This window comes from Podarcis melisellensis (genome assembly GCF_964234715.1).
Source record: "Podarcis melisellensis genome assembly, chromosome: 10".
Classification (NCBI taxonomy): domain Eukaryota; kingdom Metazoa; phylum Chordata; class Lepidosauria; order Squamata; family Lacertidae; genus Podarcis; species Podarcis melisellensis.
This window is the reverse complement of record NC_138542.1, coordinates 1,251,678-1,275,414: the sequence shown is the minus strand read 5'-3', so window position 1 is coordinate 1,275,414 and position 23,737 is coordinate 1,251,678. Positions and strand designations below refer to the sequence as shown.

General features: G+C 47.6%; 1 protein-coding gene across 9 annotated transcripts in view; it reads right to left on the bottom strand.

The window, feature by feature from the left end:
- The window catches only part of LMNTD1 (lamin tail domain containing 1), a 221,634-nt gene that overhangs the window by 158,628 nt on the left and 39,269 nt on the right, over positions 1-23,737 (bottom strand). For 8 of the 9 annotated variants that reach the window (XR_014172309.1, XR_014172310.1, XM_081927752.1 and 5 more), the window contains exons 1-2: positions 12,386-12,492; positions 6,519-6,620 (exon numbers count right to left, since the gene is read on the bottom strand). Coding sequence is in view for 7 of the 9 variants with exons in the window: in XM_081927752.1 (XP_081783878.1) it covers positions 6,519-6,620; positions 12,386-12,415 (132 nt within the window). In the remaining 2 variants the exon portion in view is untranslated. Of the gene's footprint in view, positions 1-6,518; positions 6,621-12,385; positions 12,493-23,737 lie in introns of those variants that run through there. The other variant, XM_081927748.1, reaches the window with a different exon arrangement.

The window sequence follows — 23,737 nt, the reverse complement described above, 5'->3', positions numbered from 1 at the left end:
ACACTGATAAACTGGAACGTGTCCAGAGGAGGGCAACCAAAATGGTTAAAGGCCTGGAAACGATGCCTTATGAGGAACGGCTAAGGGAGCTGGGCATGTTTAGCCTGGAGAAGAGGAGGTTAAGGGGTGATATGATAGCCATGTTCAAATATATAAAAGGATGTCACATAGAGGAGGGAGAAAGGTTGTTTTCTGCTGCTCCAGAGAAGCAGACATGGAGCAATGGTTCCAAACGACAAGAAAGAAGATTCCACCTAAACATTAGGAAGAACTTCCTGACAGTAAGAGCTGTTTGACAGTGGAATTTGCTGCCAAGGAGTGTGGTGGAGTCTCCTTCTTTGGAGGTCTTTAAGCAGAGGCTTGACAACCATATGTCAGGAGTGCTCTGATGGTGTTTCCTGCTTGGCAGGGGGTTGGACTCGATGGCCCTTGTGGTCTCTTACAACTCTATGATTCTATGATTCTAACTGTAAGGTGGTCTGCATTTTATTAGGCAAACTGGGCCATTTTCAAAGCTTTCAAAGTAAGAGCTGATACTTTTAAATTGACCTTGCCTTAAAACTTTCTCTCTCCCAGCCTGATTGCCAATTGTTTTCCTTCTGTTATATGTGACACTGAGCTGCTAAACTGAACTGCTGCTCTGCATATTGACAAAGTGGTGTGGTTACAGTTATTGTACTGCACATCCAGGTTTTCCTGTTTTACAGATTCCATGTACAGGTCTGCTGTGGATAGTCATGAACCTTGTCTGCAGCCAAAGTGTAAATTGTATTTGGATGTCAAAGCCCTGCTCTATCATAGAACAATATATTGGGTGGGATCCTAAGGGACATCTAGTCCAACCCCCTACAATGCTTTGAGATTTCATAATCTTTGTAAAGGTGAATTTTGCCTTCTCACACCATAAATGCAACCCTGCTTCCACAATTATTCTCTTACTATTTCCCTACACTTATGATGGGCTACATATGATCTGTGCTAAATAAACAAAATGGTTAGGATCAGGCAAGGACCCATCTAGTCCAGCACTCTGTTCTCACAGTGGCCAACTAGATGCCCATGGGAAGCCAACAAGCAGAACCTGAGGCAGCAGAACTCCCCCCCTCTTGCAATTCCCAACCATTGGCATTGCTCAAGAGCAGTGGCTCTCACACCATTTTCCCACTTGAAAAATTATGAAGGTCTTGGCAGACCTCCTATTGACTTTTTTTACCTGTTGCAGCAATTGCAATGCTCTGTGCTAAATGCTATATGATTTTTAATTGTGTTTTTATTGCTGCTCTTGTTTCTTATATTGCATTTTACTGTATTACAATTTGCATTCCATAGAATGCAAACCGCAGTACAAGAGGATACAACATAAGAACTAAAAGAAGCAATAAAAAAAGCAAAGTTCAATATGAATATTTAATGTTGACATGCTGCAAACCATCTGAATGAAACTCACAGACCAATGGTGGTCCATGAACCACAGTCTTGGATGCCCTGTTCAAGGGCACTCTTTGCCAACATCAAGCTGTCCATGTAGTTTAGACTGCTACTCTCATCAGCTGATACAGCCAAGCTGGCTGGGGCTGCTGGGAGTTGGAATCCAAAACATCTAGAAGGTGCCAGGTTGGTGAAGCCTGTTCCAGAGGGTGAGAGGAGGAAGCTTTTACTAAACAGTAGGAAGAACTTATTGAAGGCATGAGCTGTTTGAGGATGGAACCAACTGCCTTGGCAGATGGTGGTCTCTCCTTCATTAAGAGGTCTTTTTGCACAGATTTTGCTTTTGCTTTATTATGTATTTTGTGCTTTCATTTTGTATTTTTATGTTGTGAACCACCCTATGACCTGCAGGTGATAAATAGTAGTAATATTATTACTAGTACTAATCCCTGAGGTCCCCTTCCAGCTACTACCATTCTATGGATGGAAAATTTTCTCCCAACTGCCAGTATTCTGGTTCATGACTGCAGAAGTGTGTTGGGGGAGGGTGTTGGTTTTTTTTGGGGGGGGGGGTTGGTTGAAGGTGATGCTGTTTTTGTATCTGGTGATTTACGTAGAAATAGTTCAGTTAAGTTGTGTGTTTTTCAATATTTTATTTATTGTGTCAGAGACCAGGCTGAGGAGAGCTACTCTGATGAAGAATGGTGGGGGCCTCCCCCTCCCCCTGCTGACCAGGATCCTGAAGCTACCCAGGAGCAGTGGAGCAGTATAGATTTGGAGCAGTGGTTTGCAGAGGGAGATGGTTTGGAAGACAACAGCTGGGCAGAACTGAGTGGGGAACAGCTAGGAGAAGAAGAACAGGGAGAGAGAGAATGAACAGATTCCCTTTCCCTGGAAAGTGTCCAAGCGCTCAGTCCAAGGTCAAGGAGAGCAGAAATGCTAGCTACACAGAAGGCCAAATGGTTGCGAGATCAGGTTTCCAGACAAGTAAGTGACAAGGGTGTTTCAGGGCGGAAGTGGATGGAAACCTTAATTGGGAACACCTTTCCTTCAAGATTGAGTCTTTGTTCTTTCACTGTGAACATTAAAAAAATCTTTAACTGGTAAGCGGCTATTTTTGTTTTGATCTGCTTATCCACGGCCAAGGAAGGGAGGAAGCTGTTTCCCCAAAGCCTGACATATTGTTTCAGATACTTTTGTTATGTTGTCAGACTAAAGGGTGGAAATGCCCTCTCTTTTGCTGTGTGATCACCAAGCAAGAACAAAATTCAGCTCACTGCAGGGCTAAAGACGTCCATCTGGCCTGGATTACTTCCACACTGGAACTGAGTCTATCCGTCCATCCATCCATCTCCAATAAGGACTAGACTAGATTTGTCCACACACAGAGCACAAAATGGAATGTTGAGAATAATGACACAAATAAACAACACCCAAAACTGTATGAAATAGCACAAGACATTAAAGTTACTCAACATATAGAAAACTTCACATATTACCCTTACTCAAATCTAATATATCCTAAACATTCACATTGCTTGACCTTGTGGTTTTGCTATAATTCCTCCTTTCTGTCATCAAAATGTATATTCCATACCTATTTAGGCACACATCTGATGGGGGGGTGCTATTGTTTTGTTCTATTTGTTATTATGTTATGTAATTTTTGTGTTTTTATACTGCAAACTGCTCTGTAATCCTCAGATGAAGGGTGAGATATATATTTAATAAATGAAACATTACAGCCAACTATAAAGCTTTTCACAGGATTTCAAACACTCCTCAAACATCCCAAATACATTTGTAGATTGTGGGCACTAATTTTTACATTTAATAAAATATGTCATTTTAAAAGACTAATTCTATTTTGAGATTTATTAATCCACAGCTGAACTGTGATTTTTCTCTTTTTCCAAACAATATTTATCTGCAACCATCACCCACCCAGGAAAGGGGGTGAGCAACCATTCCCACATTTGGTCAGAGAGAACGCACTATTATACAAGAACACCGACAGTTCCTTCTGAGGTAAACTCAAGGTGCTGATAGTCAGTATAAAATTTATGTGGGTGTCATAGTAATATAAATGTGGCATAGAGCCACTGTATTTTATGGGACATCTGTTGCATCATGAACTTTCTCACCCTTCAAGACTGGCAGCCCAGACTTCACTTTGCATTCCATCTAGCTGAGCTATATCTAGAAAGACAAGCAACACTCTATTCTTCTGAAAGGGGACTGCTGTTGGTCTGCCTTTTCATATTTTCAGAAAAGAATGCAAATCTTCCTTCCCAAAGCCCACCCCAACAAGCTTTTAGATAAAAACATGAGCTGGAATGTTGGCAAGGTTCGAGCTTCCCTTTCATCTGATGCATATGACTATCTCATGTTGTGGGTTTAGGATTATTTCACGTACAGTGAATATCTCTGTATGAAGCATCATTGCTAGCTGCTTCTGGGTCCTTGGATAGCTGAGGAAAGTGAGGCAGAAATGCTACAAATAAATAATGGAGAGGTACCATGCCAAGATAACTTTTGGCTCAGTCCAGATATTCGCTGGGTGAATGGAAGTTGTTACATTATAAAGCAAGGTTTTCCCCTTCACCATGAAAATATCAGTGACTTGCATCAATGACATATTCACACTGGCACCCAATCTGGTGCCTGGGAGAAGAATTATGAAATAATGTGTCAATAGCATCTAAGGGAAGTGTCTGTATCACACATGAGATGATCTGCTTGGTGGAAGGGAGGAGGTAGGCTTCTTCCTCTGCAATGTGAAGGGTTCTGCTAGCCCAGTAAGTATCTGAACATGGCCTCTCTCATAACAGGATTGGGGGTCTTTTAGGTCAACATTCCTCTCTCATAACTGGCCTTTCCTTGGTCTTTTCTATGTAACACTGCTTATGTGCAGATAAAAGCTGAAATCCTGAAAACAGTATGTTGCCTAAACCATATTTGAGTAAATTGTAATTAGGATTACAGACCTATACAAACCTACCTGGGAGTACCTCAGATTTGAGTACCTGGGAGTACTGGTCAGTAGGACTTACTTCTGAGGCAACTTGTATGGGACTGTTTTGTAAGTTGCCTTATTGTGAACTGCAGGCAAAATCTTCCTTCTGATCTAACATATACCAGAATCATCTCTTGTCAATTATTTGTCTGCCTCTCTTTTCTGTATTAGCTCTGTTCTTCACTGGGCACTGATTTAACCCAGGGATAGCACAGGAACTGGCAAGGCCAAGGCTGGCCAGTATCAGGCACTGAAATTTTATTTTTGGCATTTGGCTTAAATACCAACAGCACTGACATTTCCAGAGGAAATTATAGTTAGGTATTGTTTTCCTAGAATACTTTTCATGTAGGAGACAGCTTAGTCCAAAAATAAGTTTAGCACTACTAAGTGTGTGTAAAAAGCCTGCAGAATGGAAGATATTTTTATTTTCTTATTCACACAGTGTTTTAACGTACAACAAAGATGAAATGAATACAGCAAAACATTTAAACTAACCACACAAGCTATCAAAATTACAAAGAACAAAAAAGTCCAGCATGTAAATGCATGAAAAGCAGCAATACAAACCTTTGAGTACCCTCAGAAAAAAGCACTGTGCTTGTCCAGCTCAGCATTGATGGAGAAGTTGCTGGTTATGACAGAACCCAGGTAGACAAAATTGTCTCACCTCAAGCATGTGAACACCAATGCTGAGGGATTGCAAACACGTCTTGAAGCAGCCCAAGAGCCTTTTGCCATTCTTGGCTGGTGTGAAAACAATGGTCTTACCTGGACAGGGATAGTTTTGCCCCAGTTAGCTATGAGTTGGTATTCTCCCAATTGGACTACTGCAATGCACTATGTGAGGCTGCCTTTGAAAATAGCCTGAAATCTTCAGTTAGTTTAAAATATGGATGCAAGACTGCGAACTGGGACTGGGTGCTACATACAAGCATTTTCAATGGCTCTCAGTCCATTTCTGGTCATGATTCAAGGTGCTGGTTTGGACCTTTAAGATCTTGGAAGCAGGATACTTGAAGGACTGCCTCTGCTCTGTGTGGCAGGTGGCTTATAGGTGAGAAGCCTTTGCGGTGGTGCTTCTCCAGCTGTGGAATGCCCTTTGCACTGAGGCTCACCTGGAATCTTCTTTGGTACAATTTCAGTCTCAGGTAAAAAGCTTTTTTAATTTTCCTTTTAATCTGTTTTAGATTTTTGTTTATATGTTGCTCTTCCCCTCCACAATGTGAGTGTTACGCTGCATTTAGATTTTATTCTTACCTTGTGAGCCACCCTGAGATTTTTGTAATAGGTTGGTATAAATAAATGAATGTTCGCACACCACTGTCAACTTCCTGGGATGGAGAGACTCTATGCAGCCTAAATTTGGGACAGCAGGATTTTTTCTCCCACATTGTGTTTTTCTTTATTTGCAATATACGGTATATCAGTCACAAACAGTGATTCATATACAGCAGTTTTTTAACCACCCCCCAAAGACCAAATGTCTATTTAATTACATTTAACTTTTAAGTCATTTCAGTTTCTAAACAAAGGTATCCTCCACAAATCACCATGTGCTCTTGGCAACCTATAACCATGTTCTATCAAAGTTATGTATGTAATGAAACTATGCCAGGCTGATTGAAAAGCAGTGATTTTCTTGTCCAACTCTCTTGTACATGGGTTGTCATGATTTCCTGTAACAGTTTTCTATTCATGCAAAAGTCACCTATTCAGCTGCATACATTTATTTCATACCTCTCAATCAAAACACTCTCTCTTTGCCACTACCAATATGTTAGTCTTGACACACAGTGCTAATGTACCAGCCTCAAAGTGTGATTGTTCTTTCAGAAATGACCAAACAAAACCCCACAAAAACAAACAAAGAGAAAATGAGAATTTCGCTAAGGACCCTAACTTCAAGCATTGCAAATGGCAAACATGACCATCTTTATGAAACAGACAATTTAACATTAGGCGTAGAAAAAAATCATACAGGGAAATTAAATGGAAATGTCCATCTGCCTCTGCAAATTCTGCTTTATAGTAACTCCGGAATGCAATTACCAGCAAACTGAAAAACACTGACCTCTAGCCTTGCCTCTAGGTCTTCCATGTGCTGTTGTCTGCTTGTGTGCTCTGACTGCAGCTTTTCAATGGCTCGACTGCTGTTAGGCTCTTTGGAGATGAGCTGTTGGAGAAAGAGGAAAATTATTCCTAAAAGCGAAGGAAAGGAGTCCAACAAAGGGAGGATGTAAAGCTATTAGCTATTTTATACATAATCTCTAGTGTGCTGCCAAATCATGTCTAGCCACCATGTATAATGCTACAGCAAAACAAAAGCCTCTTTCAACCAATCACGCAGCAAAGCGTTACCCATTACCTGCCATTTTTCCTAATTATTGATGGGAACCCCTCAATATAATTTTAAGGAGGCAGAATTAGTAAAGAACAAAAAACTAACAAATTATTTTTAAGATGGGTTTTGATGTTTAGAATGAAGTACTTCAAAATAGGAATACTGTTATTAGTGGGGTGGGAGAGGTGAAAGAAATTTTACATCTGGCAACTAATATGCCCCTTTGGTTTCAGACAGTACATGGGTAGGCAAGTCTAAAAGCCCGGACACAAATTTTCATGGCCCTCCAGAAGATCTGGTGGCTCATTTACCAGAAGTAATGTACCGTATTTTTTGCTCTATAAGACTCACTTTTTCCCTCCTAAAAAGTATGGGGAAATGTGTGTGCGTCTTATGGAGCGAATGCAGGCTGCGCAGTTATCCCAGAAGTCAGAACAGCAAGAGGGATCTCTGCTTTCGCTGTGCAGCGGTATTTTCCTCTCGTTCTGGCTTCTGAGATTCAGAATATTTTTTTTCTTGTTTTTCTCCTCCAAAAGCTAGGTGCGTCTTATGGTCTGGTGCGTCCTACAGAGTGAAAAATACAGTATTTAGCGTTAACTCTGGAAGCGTATACTCAATTCTGACCAAACTAAGCATCCTAGAGCAAAATATACGTCAATATGACCCCCCCCCCCCAAGATCACAGAATCATAGAATTGGAAGGGATCCAAGGGTCATCTAGTCCAGTCCCTGCAAATATGACCATAAAACCTTCACACACACCCTTAATCAATCATACAAGACTCTACTAGGCCACAGACTAATTTTATACTTATAATATGCAAGATTTCTAATATTTCTAATACTAAAATTTCTCTTTGTTTTCAGGCAAGTGGTGTAAGGAACAAAAGCTGAACATGTCATGAAGCTGAAGCATCATCATTGTGGAAAGTAGAGATTGCTGGTCTCTGCTTCAGAGAAAGACAACAAATTACAAATAATGTCAATGGAGAGGAAACATGAATCAGTTGATGTTATGACTTATCCTGTAGTAGCACCATTTTTATGGGACTTGTGTTTGTTATGCCAGAGACATTCAAATGAGTGTTTAATTATTTTAAAGTATGAAGGTTACATTACAATCTTGACATTTTTGCTGAATATGGTGAGCTTCCAAGAGTTTAAAGAAATTTGGATCAATTGGATTATGGAAGTGGACTTTTGTAAACCCAGTAGCACATGCACTCCTCTCATCATCAGCTGTTGTTGACCAAGTTCACAGTGAAAATAACAAAATTGGCACCAACTCTGCCTTTGCTCCAGGACAGCAAAACCACTTTTTGTTTGGGGGGCATTATCAAATTTACTAGTCATAAAGCTGTACTTTCAGAGTTTTTCAATGGAAGGGTGAGATAAAGTTTTAAGAAACAAATACATAACCGGGCACACCACCTTTGGCTTTGTTGTCTGCTCTTCGCTCATACTTTTAAGGGGAGCATAACTCCATTTCCTGTTCCTCCAGTCCCCAAATTAGAAAAGCTGAGCACCAGATGTCAATCAATCAACACTTTATTACAGTTGTAGACCAGCATAGAGCACCAGATGTGTCCATTCATAAGAAGAAGGAAAGGTTTGATGGCATTGATTGTACATGCTAAAGTATACATAGACATTGGAATGATCCAGGTAAAATCTGACATTTGAGAAGTCAAATCTTTATAGGTGCAAAATTATAGAAGAAAAGGCATCGTTAAAAATGTGGCCGTTTATAAGCAACAATGTGATGCAAACAAATCCATGAGCAGGGTTAACCTCACAGAAAACTCTAAAATGTAGGGGGAAATACATACTAGCTGGCTGGATATATTGGTTTTATTATAAAATTCACCATATATTAAATCTGTTCCTGCAAAAGCTTTCCTCTTATGTTTGCCTAATAAATCCAAATAGAGCCTTTTATTACAGACACTTGACTGGTTATGTTTGGCTTAGTTTACAACCTTTTGTTTAGCAAGCTTTTGAGGTAAGGCCTTGGTGAAGCAAAATTAAGGTTTTATTACAAAACTGTAAAAGAAAATGAATAGTGAAATGTCCTGCCTAAACTGTGGGAAGATAAACTGTGGGAATTTAATGCTGTTGAATATTTCATCACTGACACATTATTGCTGGGTGGATTTTTAAAAAACCCATAAAATATTGGTTTACATTTTTACTGTACAAAACATATCTGAACTTATTCTTCCAGTGAACATCAGTGCTATTTCATTAAAAAGTAGGTGCACAAGATGAGAAAACAACATTATCTACCATGTTAAAGGTCTAAGTAGTGGTTTTTTTTACATACCCACCCCTCCATGTAGACTAAATATTTGTGCCAAACTTAGACATTTTCACACTTGAAGTGAAAATGCCAGTGGCAGAGTGCTTATGGTGTGGTATATCTATTTTGTACTTTTGTACTTACTATTTTGTATTTGTACCTGAGTGCAAAATATAGCATGATGCTCACTAGGGAGAAAAGATTACTTGGTAATAGGGAGATCACACCTAGCTGGGGATATTGGGAAGAGTGTAGGATCCTGAATGTAACCATACAATCCAAGAGGATTCATTTGGTGCGCTGTATTTATATAGAAATACTTATAACAGTGCTTTTTCTGGAGGGTACTCAAGGGTACACAGTACCAGCATCTTTTTTTCTGGAAGAAAAGCACTGGCTAAAACTGTGGCACTTGCTGTAACAACTTCATGATGAGTACCAGCACCCTTCTTTCCTAGAAGAAAAATGCTGCTTATAAACCTCAAAGCATTTATTGCGACACACAGAGGGCTTGCTTTTACCACCCCATGCACACCTTTCAGTTTAGATCAGGGATAGGGAGCTTGTGCCCCTCCAGATGATGCACAACTCCATTCCCAACAACGCCAGCCAACAAAGCCAATGATAAAGGTTGTTGAGAAGTGTAGTCCAACAACAGGCTGCCCACCGCCATTGAGACCCTTTCCCCACTTCACAGATGTCAGGCAAAAGTCAAAAGTCAACACACCCAGCTAGTGTGAGAAACATTTTAAAGAGGCACAAAGTAAGGCAGGAAGAAAGAAAAGCTCTTGCCCTACAGCGAAAGCGGGCGGGGAGGTTGCTTCTACTGTGACCTTAAGAATTTGTTTATACAGGTGGGCTCACCAACTCATGAATGCAGAATCAAGTGGTGAGGTTGGTATGAATAGGCCAACACAGAAATGGAAAAGGATAGGGGGGGAAACCACCAAAGAGGAATTCAAACAAATAGCCAGCACGTGTAGACACAAAGTCAGAAAGGCTAAAGCACAGAATGAACTCAGGCTTGCTAGAGAGGTTAAAAGCAACAAAAAAGGCTTTTATGGGTATGTTCGTAGCAAAAGGAAGAACAAAGAAACAGTGGGGTCACTCAGAGGAGAAGATGGTGAAATGCAAACAGGGGACACAGAAAGGGCTGAACTCCTCAATGCCTTCTTTGCCTCAGTCTTCTCCGATAAAGAAAACAATGCCCGACCTGAAGAATTTGGAGCAAATGATTCAGCAGAGGAAACACAGCCCAGAATAACTAAGGAGATAGTACAAGAATACTTGGCTAGTCTAGATGTATTCAAGTCTCCAGGGCCAGATGAACTGCATCCAAGAGTATTAAAAGAACTGGCAGATGTGATCTCAGAACCACTGGCAGTCCTCTTTGAGAATTCCTGGAGAACAGGCGAAGTCCCGGCAGACTGGAGGAGGGCAAATGTTGTCCCTATTTTCAAAAAGGGGAAAAGAGAGGACCCAAATAATTACCGCCCAGTCAGTCTGACATCAATACCAGGGAAGATTCTGGAGCAGATCATTAAGCAAACAGTCTGTGAGCACCTAGAAAGGAATGCTGTGATCACCAATAGTCAGCATGGATTTCTGAAAAATAAGTCATGTCAGACTAACCCAGAGGACAGGATCACGCTTCAAAACGACCTTGACAGATTAGAGAACTGGGCCAAAACAAACAAGATGAATTTTAACAGGGAGAAATGTAAAGTATTGCACTTGGGCAAAAAAATGAGAGGCACAAATACAAGATGGGTGACACCTGGCTTGAGAGCAGTACATGTGAAAAGGATCTAGGAGTCTTGGTTGACCACAAACTTGACATGAGCCAACAGTGTGACGCAGCAGCTAAAAAAGCCAATGCAATTCTGGGCTGCATCAATAGGAGTATAGCATCTAGATTAAGGGAAGTAATAGTGCCACTGTATTCTGCTCTGGTCAGACCTCACCTGGAGTACTGTGTCCAGTTCTGGGCACCACAGTTCAAGAAGGACACTGAAAAACTGGAACGTGTCCAGAGGAGGGCAACCAAAATGGTCAAAGGCCTGGAAACGATGCCTTATGAGGAACGGCTAAGGCAGCTGGGCATGTTTAGCCTGGAGAAGAGGAGGTTAAGGGGTGATATGATAGCCATATTCAAATATATAAAAGGATGTCACATAGAGGAGGGAGAAAGGTTGTTTTCTGCTGCTCCAGAGAAGCGGACACAGAGCAATGGATCCAAACTACAAGAAAGAAGATTCCACCTAAACATTAGGAAGAACTTCCTGACAGTAAGAGCTGCTCGACAGTGGAATTTGCTGCCAAGGAGTGTGGTGGAGTCTCCTTCTTTGGGGGTCTTTAAGCAGAGGCTTGACAACCATATGTCAGGAGTGCTCTGATGGTGTTTCCTGCTTGGCAGGGGGTTGGACTCAATGGCCCTTGTGGTCTCTTCCAACTCTATGATTCTATGAATAAAAAAAAAATGAGATGTTTTCATGTTGTAAACATTCAAAATAAATGTTGGAAATACCCAGTGCTGTTTTTCTAGAAAAAGAGGTGCTGGAACTCACCATGAACACCTCTCTCGTTCTCTTAGAATGCCAATGGCGCCCACCTGAGAGGTGCCCTGAAAATACCATTTGTTTGAATTTAACGCTGACCACTGCAAGGCATATACATCCTAATGAAGATCATTACCCTTCAGTTTTGCCAACATTCTTTAAAAGATTCCTTATTCAAAACACGGGATAATCTTAAGTATGGGACTGAGAAAACCAAACTCTTCCCTGTAGGCTAAGCACCAGACTTGGCTTCATCAATTCTGCTGAAGATTCATGTACTGTGACAATTACCAACATTCTTGAACAAAAAAATGCATTAAAAGATACACATGGCAACTGCACACTGGTACGCTTAATACTTTGCTTTCACCTATTCAGTCATATATAACCATGCAGGAATAGCAAACCCATCTATTACATTTTTACTAAATTCACATGGAAAATAGACTTGAACAAGAAAAGGCATATTATTTGTGAAATAACACTTCTGTCAGTATTCTCTTACCTTGCTCCTGTCCGCCCCACAACAAGCCTGTACAGAACCTCCTAAATTATCTTGGGGGCAGAAAGTCATAAGTCTACTGTTTCCAAGAACACAGAAGCTTTAACAACACAAACCCTCAATGATAGATCACATTTCCTGCAGTTAAGGTTGCTACCAATGTTCAAACGGTTTCTACTCGGAGAAATGCTTTTTCTAACAAAGCGGGCACAGTTAAAGAAGGTACTGTGATACTTACTTTGTCTCCCTCATTCCATGAGACCAGCATAGCAACAAACAACACTGAACACCCAAACAAACAGGATGCCTGTTTTCCTGTACCATACACTGGCAGACTACACAACATCCATGTTACCTAGAGACCACACAATAGCTTCTGTCACGGCCACCCAGGACGGGTCCCAGCTCACAAGAGACCTCACTCCGTTGCAGTTTATTTACAGGAAAAGTTTATTGAAGATTTCTGCTTCTCGTACAGTTCAGCATCGTGGCCGTACGTCTGTCACGTTAGACCGCTGAAGTCCCCTCTGACTCCTCCCCTCTTCCACACCAACTTAATAGCCTGGCTCTAGACCACCTCTTCCTCTCCTTTCTTTTCCGCAGGGTCTTCCTGCCCCCCTGGGTTCCCTCTCTCCGTGACTCGCCTGAGGCTGAATCCTCTGCCGCCTCTTCCCCCCTCCTTCTGGCTTTAGGGCCGGGCTCCTCCCCTGAGCTCTCTCCACTTCCGCGCGCCTCTACGTTTGAACTTGGCGCGCGTACGTTGCTGCTGACCTTTCTTTCGACCGCTACACCACCCCTTGTTCTGCTCTCCACCCTTTCCGGCTGAACACCTTGCTCCAACCCCCTTTCTCTGTTCTCTCCTAATCCTGCTCCCTCCGAGAGGCTGACGACTCCACCCCCTTTACTCCGTTCCGGCTGAGACGCCTCTTGCTGCGTCTGTCTTCCACTGGGCTCCTCTCCGCTTCTCCCTTCTCCTCCCTTTTGCTTGATTAAGGTAACCCCCTTTTGAGAATCCTCTGACTCGCTGCTCAGACTCGTGGATTCCCTCAGAATTCCGTCATCTTCTTCCTCATCCTTCTGCCCCTCCTCCCACTCGCTCTCCGTCTCCTCTGTCATCTCCTCCTCTCTCCCAGAAACCCTGACATCCATCCCCCCCTCGAAGCCCCCCCTTCCCCCCTCCCGCTCGCCGGGTGCAGGTTGAGGAAAACGTGGTTCTTCCGGGGTCGGTTCAGGATACAAGTTGTCCACTTCAACGTTCTCCTCTGTCATCTCCGTATATGTGTGTTCGAACTCGGGTTCCCCACCCACAGACATCACAGTCTCTTCCTCCATCACTGCTTCTCCTGGCGCTGCCTGCCAAGGACCTACCATCCATCTCTGACTCCATGCCTCCCTTGGCTGATCCACCCACCAACAAGGGCCTGTCTCCTCCCCCCCCAGTCTCGGATCCCTGGTCGGGCTTGTTTCGGGCGTATGGCCCTCGGGTGAGGAGAAACCCTCGAACGTGCTGTCTGACAAAGTGGGCGTGAAAAGCCAATCATCAAAATACTCCTCGGGCATGGGCTTGTGCGGAAAAAGTGCATGGAACTCCTCCTTCAACAGGGGTTCGTCCAACGCGTAACCCGGCACCCAGCTATTGGCAGAGGCCGGAGTGCCTTCCCTGGCTAGAAAATATTCAACTCCCTCCTCCCCCCATCTCGAGTCCAGTATCTCTGTGACCTCGTTAAGAGGTTCTGGTCTTGGCGATTCCCCCCCCTCAGGCGCCCTCCTACGTGGCTCTGGGAGTGCTCCTGACTCTTGAAACCTGTGTGGGGTTTTGTAGGGAGTGAGCACCGACCTATGAAAGACCGGGTGCACCCTGGAACCCTCCGGAAGGGCTAGACGAAAAGCCACCGGATTGATCTTAGCCTCAACTTGATATGGCCCTAGCTGCCTGTGTCCTAACTTCTTCTTGGCCAATGACCTGGCCGGCATCGCGTGGGCTGCTAACCACACCCAGTCCCCAATCTGGATGTCCTCTCCCGCCCTCCTGTGCTTATCGGCCTGCACCTTATACGCCTGTTTTGCCAGCTCCAAATGTCTCCGCAGCTCCTCGTGCACCTCTTGCAACTCCGCTGCAAACTGGTCGGCATCCTGAGGCCCCCCCCCTCCTGGTGCCGCAAATCTCGGGAAGGTTCTGGGATGACGGCCATTGTTCGCGAAGAAAGGCGTCACCCCGGTGGATGCGTGTTTCGTGTTGTTGTAGGCGAATTCAGCCATCGGCAGATAGTCCACCCACGCCGCAGGTCGCTGGTTGGCGTAGCACCGCAGGTACTGCTGCATGATCGCGTTGACCCTCTCCGCTTGACCGTTGGTTTGTGGATGTCTCGCCGATGTCAGGTTGATTTTGACGTGCAAGATGCCCAGAAGCTTTCGCCAGAAAGTGGAAACAAACTGGCGCCCCCTGTCGGACAAGACGGACTGCGGAAGTCCATGCACTCTGAAGACGTGATCGATGAAGAGCTTTGCGGTCTGTTCTGCCGTCGCCACCTTGGCACAAGGGATGAAATGCGCCATCTTGGTGAACAAGTCCACCACCACTAACACCGCCGTCTTACCTCTGGAGCTGGGCAGGTCCGTAACAAAGTCCAACGCTACCCTCTCCCACGGTTGCTGCGGTGTCTCCAGCGGTTCTAGCAATCCCGCCTGCTTCTGGTGCACTGGTTTGGACCTCTGGCAGATATCACACCTGGCGACGTAGTCCGCCACCTCTCCTCTCATCTGGGGCCACCAAAAGTCTCTAGCCACCAACTCCATCGTCTTCTCTTTGCCGAAATGGCCTGCACTAGGGGCGTCATGCAATTGTTGCAGAACCTTGGCTCGAAGATCGTCGGTGGGCACGTAAAGGGCACCCTTACGAGTCAAAAGTCCATCTTGCAATTGGAACTCATCGTTGTCTCGCGACCCTCCGCGTAGCTCCTCCATCTTGGACTGTGCAAACTGATCCCTTTGCAACGCGCGTCGCACCGCGTCCAGGTCGACTGCGATGGTAGCGCACGTCCACGCCTGCGGTGCGAAAATGTGCTTTGCTGCGATTGGAGCTGCTTCCTCCAAGTATTGCGGCTTTCGGGACAGCGCGTCTGCAATAACATTGGAGTCTCCTGGGATGTATTCTATTTTGAAGTCGAAATCCGCAAAGAACTCCGCCCAGCGCATGTGTCGCTGGGTCTGTAACTTAGCCGTCCGCCAATACTCTAAGTTCTTGTGATCCGTGCGGACTTGCACCGTGTGCTTGGCTCCTATTAAGAAGTGTCGCCACGCTTTGAAAGCTGCATGAATGGCCAACAACTCCCTGTCCCATATGGTATAATTGCGCTCCGTCTTGCTGAGCTTCCGGGAGTAGAACGCACCCGGTCTCCAGTTGCCTTGTGAATCCTCTTGCAAAAGAACGGCCCCAACCGCTCTGTCTGACGCATCGGTCTCTACCCGCATGGGTCTGCCGGGATTCACGTGGAGCAGCTGCCCTTCGGAGGCGAAAAGACCTTTAAGCGTCCGGAAGGACCGCTCCGCTTGTTCGGTCCAGACGAACTTCTTCTTCTTGGAACTGAGGGTGTCAGTGATAGCCGCCGTCGCGTTCGCAAAACCTTTAATAAACTTGCGGTAAAAATTGGCAAAGCCGATGAACCTCTGGACCTCTTTCCGATTTCGAGGGCTTTTCCAGTCCAACAGCGCTTGAACCTTAGCCCTGTCCATGGCCAGTCCCTCGTCGGACAACTTGTAGCCAAGGAAATCAACCTCTCTGACATCAAACTGGCATTTTTCCAACTTGGCGTACAACCTGTGGTCCTTCAGCCTCTGCAGGACCTCCCTCACGTCCTTATCGTGATCCTCCGGCGATTCCGAGAAAATCAGGATATCGTCGAGAAAGCAGACACACTTCTTGTAGAGGAGACCTGCTAGCACGTGGTGCATAAATGCTTGAAAAACGTGGCTGCCATTTTGGAGACCGAAAGGCATGACTCTGTATTCGTATGTGCCCAGAGGGGTGAACATGGCGGTCTTCCACTCATCTCCTTTCCGGATGCGGATGAGATTGTAAGCTCCACGTAGGTCCAGCTTGGTGAAAATCTTGCCCCTCCTGACGGTCGCTAAAAGGTCGTCAATCTTGGGCATGGGGAAAGCTTTGGGCTTAGTCAAGCTGTTTATGAACCTGTAATCCACTATAAGCCTTTTTTGGGGCGTGTTTTTCTTCTTCACAAAGAACACAGGGCTGCCACCCGCTGCTTTAGATTCCTGGATGAAACCTCGCTTGAGGTTATGGTCTATGAACTCCCGAAGCTCTTGCATCTCGTCTTCCGACATGGAGTACAGCTTGGCAGCAGGCAGTTGCGCCCCTGGCACTAAATCAATCGCGCAGTCGTAAGGTCTGTGAGGCGGCAACTTGTCAGCTTCCTTCTCACAGAAAACCTCCAAGAAGTCCTGGTACTTGTGAGGCACTGTTTGCACCATACCCAGATGCAACTGCTGCTCGGCTTCTCCTCCCTGATCGGTCTGAAAGCAATGCTGAGCACAATACGATGAACAAAAGGTGATCTGCCGCTGGTACCACGCAACCGCGGGACTGTGCCTCTCCAGCCAACTCATGCCTAACACGATGGGCGTGTCCGATAAGTGGGTGACATTGAAACTAATAAGTTCTCGATGGTTGCCAATCTGCATCATCATGGGAGGGGTTTGCTGCACCACTTGCCCCCCCAGCAACTTCCTGCCGTCTACCGTGACCACGTTTAGAGGCGTCGTTGCAGGCAGGAGCGCCATGTTGTGCTGCTTAACGAACTGCAGTCCCACGAAGTCGGCGTTGCTTCCCGAATCGATCGTTATTGGAACCTCGAGGAGTCTCCCATCAGGCAACTGGAGTGTTGCTGTGAGCAGAACTGCCGGTCTGGGAGGCAAAGGGTCCACGCTCTGCAGTGATGCTGGGGGCTTGTCTACAGATCCGCCTGGCTGAGCCCCAGTAGCTCTGCTTCCAGCCAGGCACTGTCGTTTCCCTGAAGCTGCTCCCCTGGTTGCACCTCTGCTGTTACAGTTGCCAGTGCTGCAGTGTGCTTCTGGAGCCTCTGGGGGCACTCTTTCGCCATATGGTGCGCACTGTCACAGATGTAACACTTCCTGGTTCCTCTAGGAGGCTTCGCTTTGGCTGCACCAGGGACAGGGCTCTGGGATGGCTTCTGAGCCCTAGCACCACCAATCTCCATTGGCTCCTCGCTGTCCTTCCCCATTGGCGAGGGGTGCGCACGGCTGAAATCCCTGTGCACAAAAGGGAGAGTCCTCGCTTGCGCACGCGCTTGGGGCCCGTCCTCCTCGTGCCACGGACGTCCCTCATGTCGAATTCCAATAGCTAAAGCCCGTTGCACCACGTCTTCTAGGGTCTGGGGTCTGTCCCCCCTAGCGATCTCATCCTTGATGGGGGGGCTCAATCCCTCCCAAAAAAGATCTCTGACCGGCTTACTGTCCTTTGGCCAATCTAAGGCGGTGAGCAATGCAAAAAATTTAGAGTGGTATTGGCGCACAGTCGCTTTCCCCTGCCTCAGCCCGTGCATTTGACGGCGCGCAATGTCCACATCCACAGAGGATTGAAAACAAGAATCCATCGCTTTGATGAACGCAGTTGAATTGCGACGGGCCGGTCCATCTTCGCGCCACAGATTGCGTAGCCAAGCCCTGGCCTCCCCATGCAGGTGCGAAACAATGAACCCCACTTTCTCCTCCTCATCTTTAAAATCGTGACGGAGTAAATGCAGTGCATATACGACGTCCGCTCTGAAATTGGGATAGTCTTGCAAGTTGCCATTAAAATGCGGAACCAGGGCACCCCCCCTCCGTCCAAGCGCAATGCCCTCCGCTCTGGAACCTGGGGCCCCCGCCCTGTCCGCGTGTTCCCACCTTGCCTGCAAATCCTGGCACGTCTTCTCCAAGTCGTCATTCTTCTTCTGCGAAGCAATGACTGCCGATGTGAGAGCGGTAACCTGATCCCGCAGTGCAACCAGCTGCTCCTCAGCGCTCATGGCTGCTCCCGTTCGTGAGCTTCGCAAAAAAAAATTTTTTGCTTTCTGAGAGGGGACTTACTGTCACGGCCACCCAGGACGGGTCCCAGCTCACAAGAGACCTCACTCCGTTGCAGTTTATTTACAGGAAAAGTTTATTGAAGATTTCTGCTTCTCGTACAGTTCAGCATCGTGGCCGTACGTCTGTCACGTTAGACCGCTGAAGTCCCCTCTGACTCCTCCCCTCTTCCACACCAACTTAATAGCCTGGCTCTAGACCACCTCTTCCTCTCCTTTCTTTTCCGCAGGGTCTTCCTGCCCCCCTGGGTTCCCTCTCTCCGTGACTCGCCTGAGGCTGAATCCTCTGCCGCCTCTTCCCCCCTCCTTCTGGCTTTAGGGCCGGGCTCCTCCCCTGAGCTCTCTCCACTTCCGCGCGCCTCTACGTTTGAACTTGGCGCGCGTACGTTGCTGCTGACCTTTCTTTCGACCGCTACACCACCCCTTGTTCTGCTCTCCACCCTTTCCGGCTGAACACCTTGCTCCAACCCCCTTTCTCTGTTCTCTCCTAATCCTGCTCCCTCCGAGAGGCTGACGACTCCACCCCCTTTACTCCGTTCCGGCTGAGACGCCTCTTGCTGCGTCTGTCTTCCACTGGGCTCCTCTCCGCTTCTCCCTTCTCCTCCCTTTTGCTTGATTAAGGTAACCCCCTTTTGAGAATCCTCTGACTCGCTGCTCAGACTCGTGGATTCCCTCAGAATTCCGTCATCTTCTTCCTCATCCTTCTGCCCCTCCTCCCACTCGCTCTCCGTCTCCTCTGTCATCTCCTCCTCTCTCCCAGAAACCCTGACAGCTTCATTTACATTCACTCAGCACTTTCATTTTCAGAGCTGCTTAAAGAAAAGCCCTTATTTTCTAAGTCAGCGGGGGTGGGGGCATCTTGGTTTGCCTAGTTCAGGGGTCAGCAACCATTTTCAGCCGTGGGTCGGTCCACCGTCCCTCAGACCATGTGGTGGGCCGGACTATATTTTGAAAAAATAAATAAAAAATGAATGAATTCCTATGCCCCACAAATACCCCAGAGATGCATTTTAAATAAAAGGACACATTCTACTCATGTAAAAACACGCTGATTCCCGGACCATCCATGGGCTGGATTGAGAAGGCGATTGGGTCACATCCGGCCCCCGGGCCTTAGGTTGCCTACCCCTGGCCTAGTTCATCCAGGCTTAAGTACTTAAAAAAGAAAAGTCCCAACCCATACTAGTGATCTACAGATTTCCTCTAAAGTGAAGTGCTGATGCCTATTGGCATACCCATATTCAAGAAAAGCTAGGCCAATTTATAAAGGAAAAGTAAAATTGGCAGTCATACAAGGTTCTCACACTTTGTCATGCTCACTTTGTTGCACAAGTCTCAACAAGTTTGAACCTATTCTCTTTCTGGTTTAGCCATCCATTAATTCATCACAATGGTCTTCTACCTATCCTCCAAAGAGCCCAGTAGATGCAACCAGAGTTAGTGTCCTGATGCACAATTGGAGATGGTAGGTTCTGCTGCACCCCACTTGTCAGGAAACTGACATTGGAGCCAGAGGTGGAGGCAAGGCTCCCAAGTGATGCCGGAGAAGGGCCAAGCAGGGAGAGAGGGGACTCATCGGCTGGGGAAGGAAATCAGCGTAACACCAGGGATAAAGGGGGGCGTATGGGGGAATCAGAGAGGGGGCTCCAGGACTCTTCGCTGGAGACCAGCGGGGAGAGCACAGGTCCTCCGCTACCCACACCCACCCTGCGCAGAAGACTTCCGCGCAGGGAAAGTAGGCGTAGACTTGGCGTCAAAGAACTTATTTGCTGGAAGAAGTTCAAGAAACGCCCACTGACGGATTCTGCTAGCGATTGAACAGCCATGAAGTGAAGGGCTGTCCAGCCAGGAAAGGTTTAACCAGGCTACCTAGCCAGGAGTGGTGGCAACTTACGCACGAGCAACCCCATATAACCATTACACCACTGTACACATATTTGTGGGTACCTCTTCTGTTATGTACTGAGTTGAATAGGATCCAAACTGCAGCAGTCTGATTGGTCCTAGAACAATAGGCTCCAAAAGGCAGCAGTCTGATTGGTCCTAGAACAATAGGATTCAGAATGCAGCAGTCTGATTGGTCCTAGAACAATGCAGCAGTATGATTGGTTAGCAGGAACCACCCAATCATGCTCCAGATAGCAGTGAATCCACAACCTGATTGGCTTACAGTAGAATTCCGGAATTAGCCAATCATGTGCAGCCTATTGTGTAAATAATGTATATAAAGCAGATACTTTGAGGGGACATTCATTCATTCCTCCTCACCACTATGAGCTGAATAAAGAGCATGAAATCACTTTGCGACTCTGAGTATATTTCACTGGCGACGAGGATGGGATCCTGCTGAGCTGACTGCCACACACAGCACCGCAGCACCGCCACCTGCCGCACCGCTGCCTCGCACCGTGTATCCAGGCTTCAGCTCCGGGACACAAGGAACTCAGAATGGCAACCGACAGCAGCTTCTCGCCGTTCAACCCAGCATCTGGAGACTGTGAAGCGTATGCCTCCCGTTTCACCTTCCTCCTAGAAGCCAAAGGGATCACCGATGAAGAAGACGCCAAGAAGAGGGCAATATTCTTCAGTGTCTGCGGAGAGGAGACGTTTGAAATCGCCCGGGCTCTCCTTGCACCTGAAGACGTCGCTACTGTTCCATACAAAACAATAATGGAACAGCTGAAGGGGCACTTTTCGCCACAGCCCTCAGTGGTGGCTCGTCGAAATGCCTTCTACGCAAAGCGGCAAGCCACTGGGGAAACCATAACTGGGTTTGTGACCTCTCTCCGCCAAGCTGCCCAGTTCTGCAACTTCTCAGAGCTGGAGAACATGCTTCGTGACCGCCTCGTCGGTGGCCTGAAGGATGAGAAGCTGCGTTCCTAACGTTCCAGGTCGCTCTGGAGGAGGCCCTGGCAACGGAAGATGCCGAGAGGTCGACGCAAGAGGCACGGCCAAGCCAGCCGTCCCAACCAAGGGTCCACCACGAAGACCTCACCAACGACTCAGGATCCGACAGGGAGGAGGTGCACCGAGTACAGCAGCGCACTCAAGCAGCCCACATACCACAGCTGCCTCGACGAGAAGGAGGGAACTGCGCAAGCTGTGGAGAAAGTCACGAGAGGAGGACCTGCCGTTTCCGCAACGCAGAATGCAGGCAGTGCAGAAAATTGGGACACATCGCCCGGGTGTGTCGGGCTCGGCCCACCCGACGCCAGGCATCAGATGACCAATCCAAGAGCCCCAGGTCCCGGGGCCCAACGCACCAAGGCAACTCGACGGAGCTCACGGACTTCCAGGTATACCAGTTGCCCCACCCCAACGTAGAGAAAATTTATGTAGAGGTACAGATAGAGGGGGCCCCATGCCGCATGGAGCTTGACACGGGTTCAACTCTATCCATAATCTTGGCAAGGACCTTAAGGAAACTGTGTCCTACTGGGGGTCCCAAACTCAGGCTGGCCCCATTCACCCTCCGGGACTTCCAGAAACGTAAGGTCCCCACAATGGGGGTGGGGACCTTCAGGGTGCAATACCGAGGGCGGACGCAGCAACTGGACTTGCTTGTGGTCAAAGGCCCCTACATTAGCTTACTGGGATTGGCATGGTTTGGACCACTGGGGCTAGCCGTCACCGGGGTGAACCACATGAGCTTACAAGTGAACGTGGATGCCATATGCAAGGAATTTCCGGGGGTTTTCAATGGAAAATTGGGACAGTATACGGCCCCCCCCCCATTGCTCTACAGCTTGACCCCGCAGTACGACCGGTCAGGCTCAAGGCCCGCCGGGTCCCATTCGCCCTGAAACCCCGTATTGACGAGGAATTGGACCGACTCGTGGAGCAAGGAGTGCTGGAGCCGGTGCCTAATGCCCCCTGGGAAACCCCAATCGTCACACCTGTCAAGCCTAATGGTTCGGTCCGCATCTGCGCAGGCTACAAATGTACCATAAACAAGGCCCTCGCGGCCCATGCATACCCAGTGCCAGTGGTCAGCCATGTCCTTGCAACCCTGGCTGGGTCGAAGGTTTTTGGCAAGCTGGACTTGGCCCAAGCATATCAACAGCTGCCAGTAGATGAGGCTACAGCAGAGGCACAGACGATTGTGACGCACAGAGGAGCGTTCAGGGTAAAGCGGCTGCAATTCGGGGTCAGCGTGGCACCAGGCATATTCCAGAATCTAATGGACTCTCTCCTTAAAGGGATTCCTGGTGTCACCCCCTTCTTCGATGATGTGTTGATTGCTGGGCCCACACCAGAGGAGTTTGAGGACCGCCTCCGCACCGTTCTGCACCGTTTCCAGAAGGCGGGTCTCAAGGTGAAGCGGGAAAAATGTCTACTAGGAGTGCCTCAAGTGGACTTTCTGGGATTTATGGTGGACGCAGAAGGGGTCCACCCGACTGGGTATAAGGTACGGGCCATTTGTGATGCCCCAGCGCCCAAGAACAAGACTGAACTTCAGGCCTTCTTGGGACTATTGAACTTTTACCATTCCTTCCTTCCCCACAAGGCGGCGGTAGCGGAGCCCCTACACAGACTCCTGGACAAGCGGGCCCCTTGGGTGTGGGGCCAGCGCCAGGAGGCCGCATTCCAGGCAGTCAAGGACTTGCTTGTCTCAAACTCGGTCTTGGCACACTTCGACGAGAGGCTGCCGGTGGTGCTAGCATGCGACGCCTCGCCCTATGGCATCGGCGCTGTCCTGGGACACCAACTCCCAGATGGAAGAGAGGTACCGGTGGCATACTTTTCCCAGACACTCAACGCAACCGAGTGGAACTACTCGCAAATCGACAAGGAGGGTCTGGCAATCGTGAAGGGAGTAAAAAAATTCCATGATTTCTTGTACGGGCGGCCCTTCACTGTGGTGACTGACCACAAGCCGTTGCTTGGCTTGTTTGCCCCTGAAAAGCAGACCCCCCAAGTGCTGTCTCCTCGCGTCCTCAGGTGGTCAATTTTCCTTACCAGCTACCAGTATGCACTGATTCACTGCCCTGGAAAGGCGATGGGCCATGCAGACGCCCTCAGCAGGCTACCACTACCGGAAACAGGCCCCGACCCAGCACCTGACAAGAGGTTATGAGCCTGGAGCTGTTTCCCGACCGCCCCATTCAGGCACAAGAAGTTGCACACCATTCCAAGAAAGATAGGGTCATCTCCCGGGTCCTGGACTGGGTGTGGAGGGGATGGCCCAGCAGCAGCCCCGGGCCAGAATTCGCCGGCTACACAACCCGCAAACATGAACTGTCAGCCCACAAGGGGTGCCTGTTATGGGGAAGCAGGGTCGTTGTTCCCCAGCCCCTCCGCAAAAGGGTCCTCACAGCCCTACACGAGACACACCCAGGGGTAGTAAGAATGAAGGCCCTTGCCAGGAGTTATGTGTGGTGGCCGGGGATCGACGGAGAGATAGAGGCCTGGGTCAAACACTGCCAGGCCTGCCAAGAATCCCGCCCAGATCCCCCAAGGGCCCCAGTCCAGTCCTGGGAGTCCGCCCG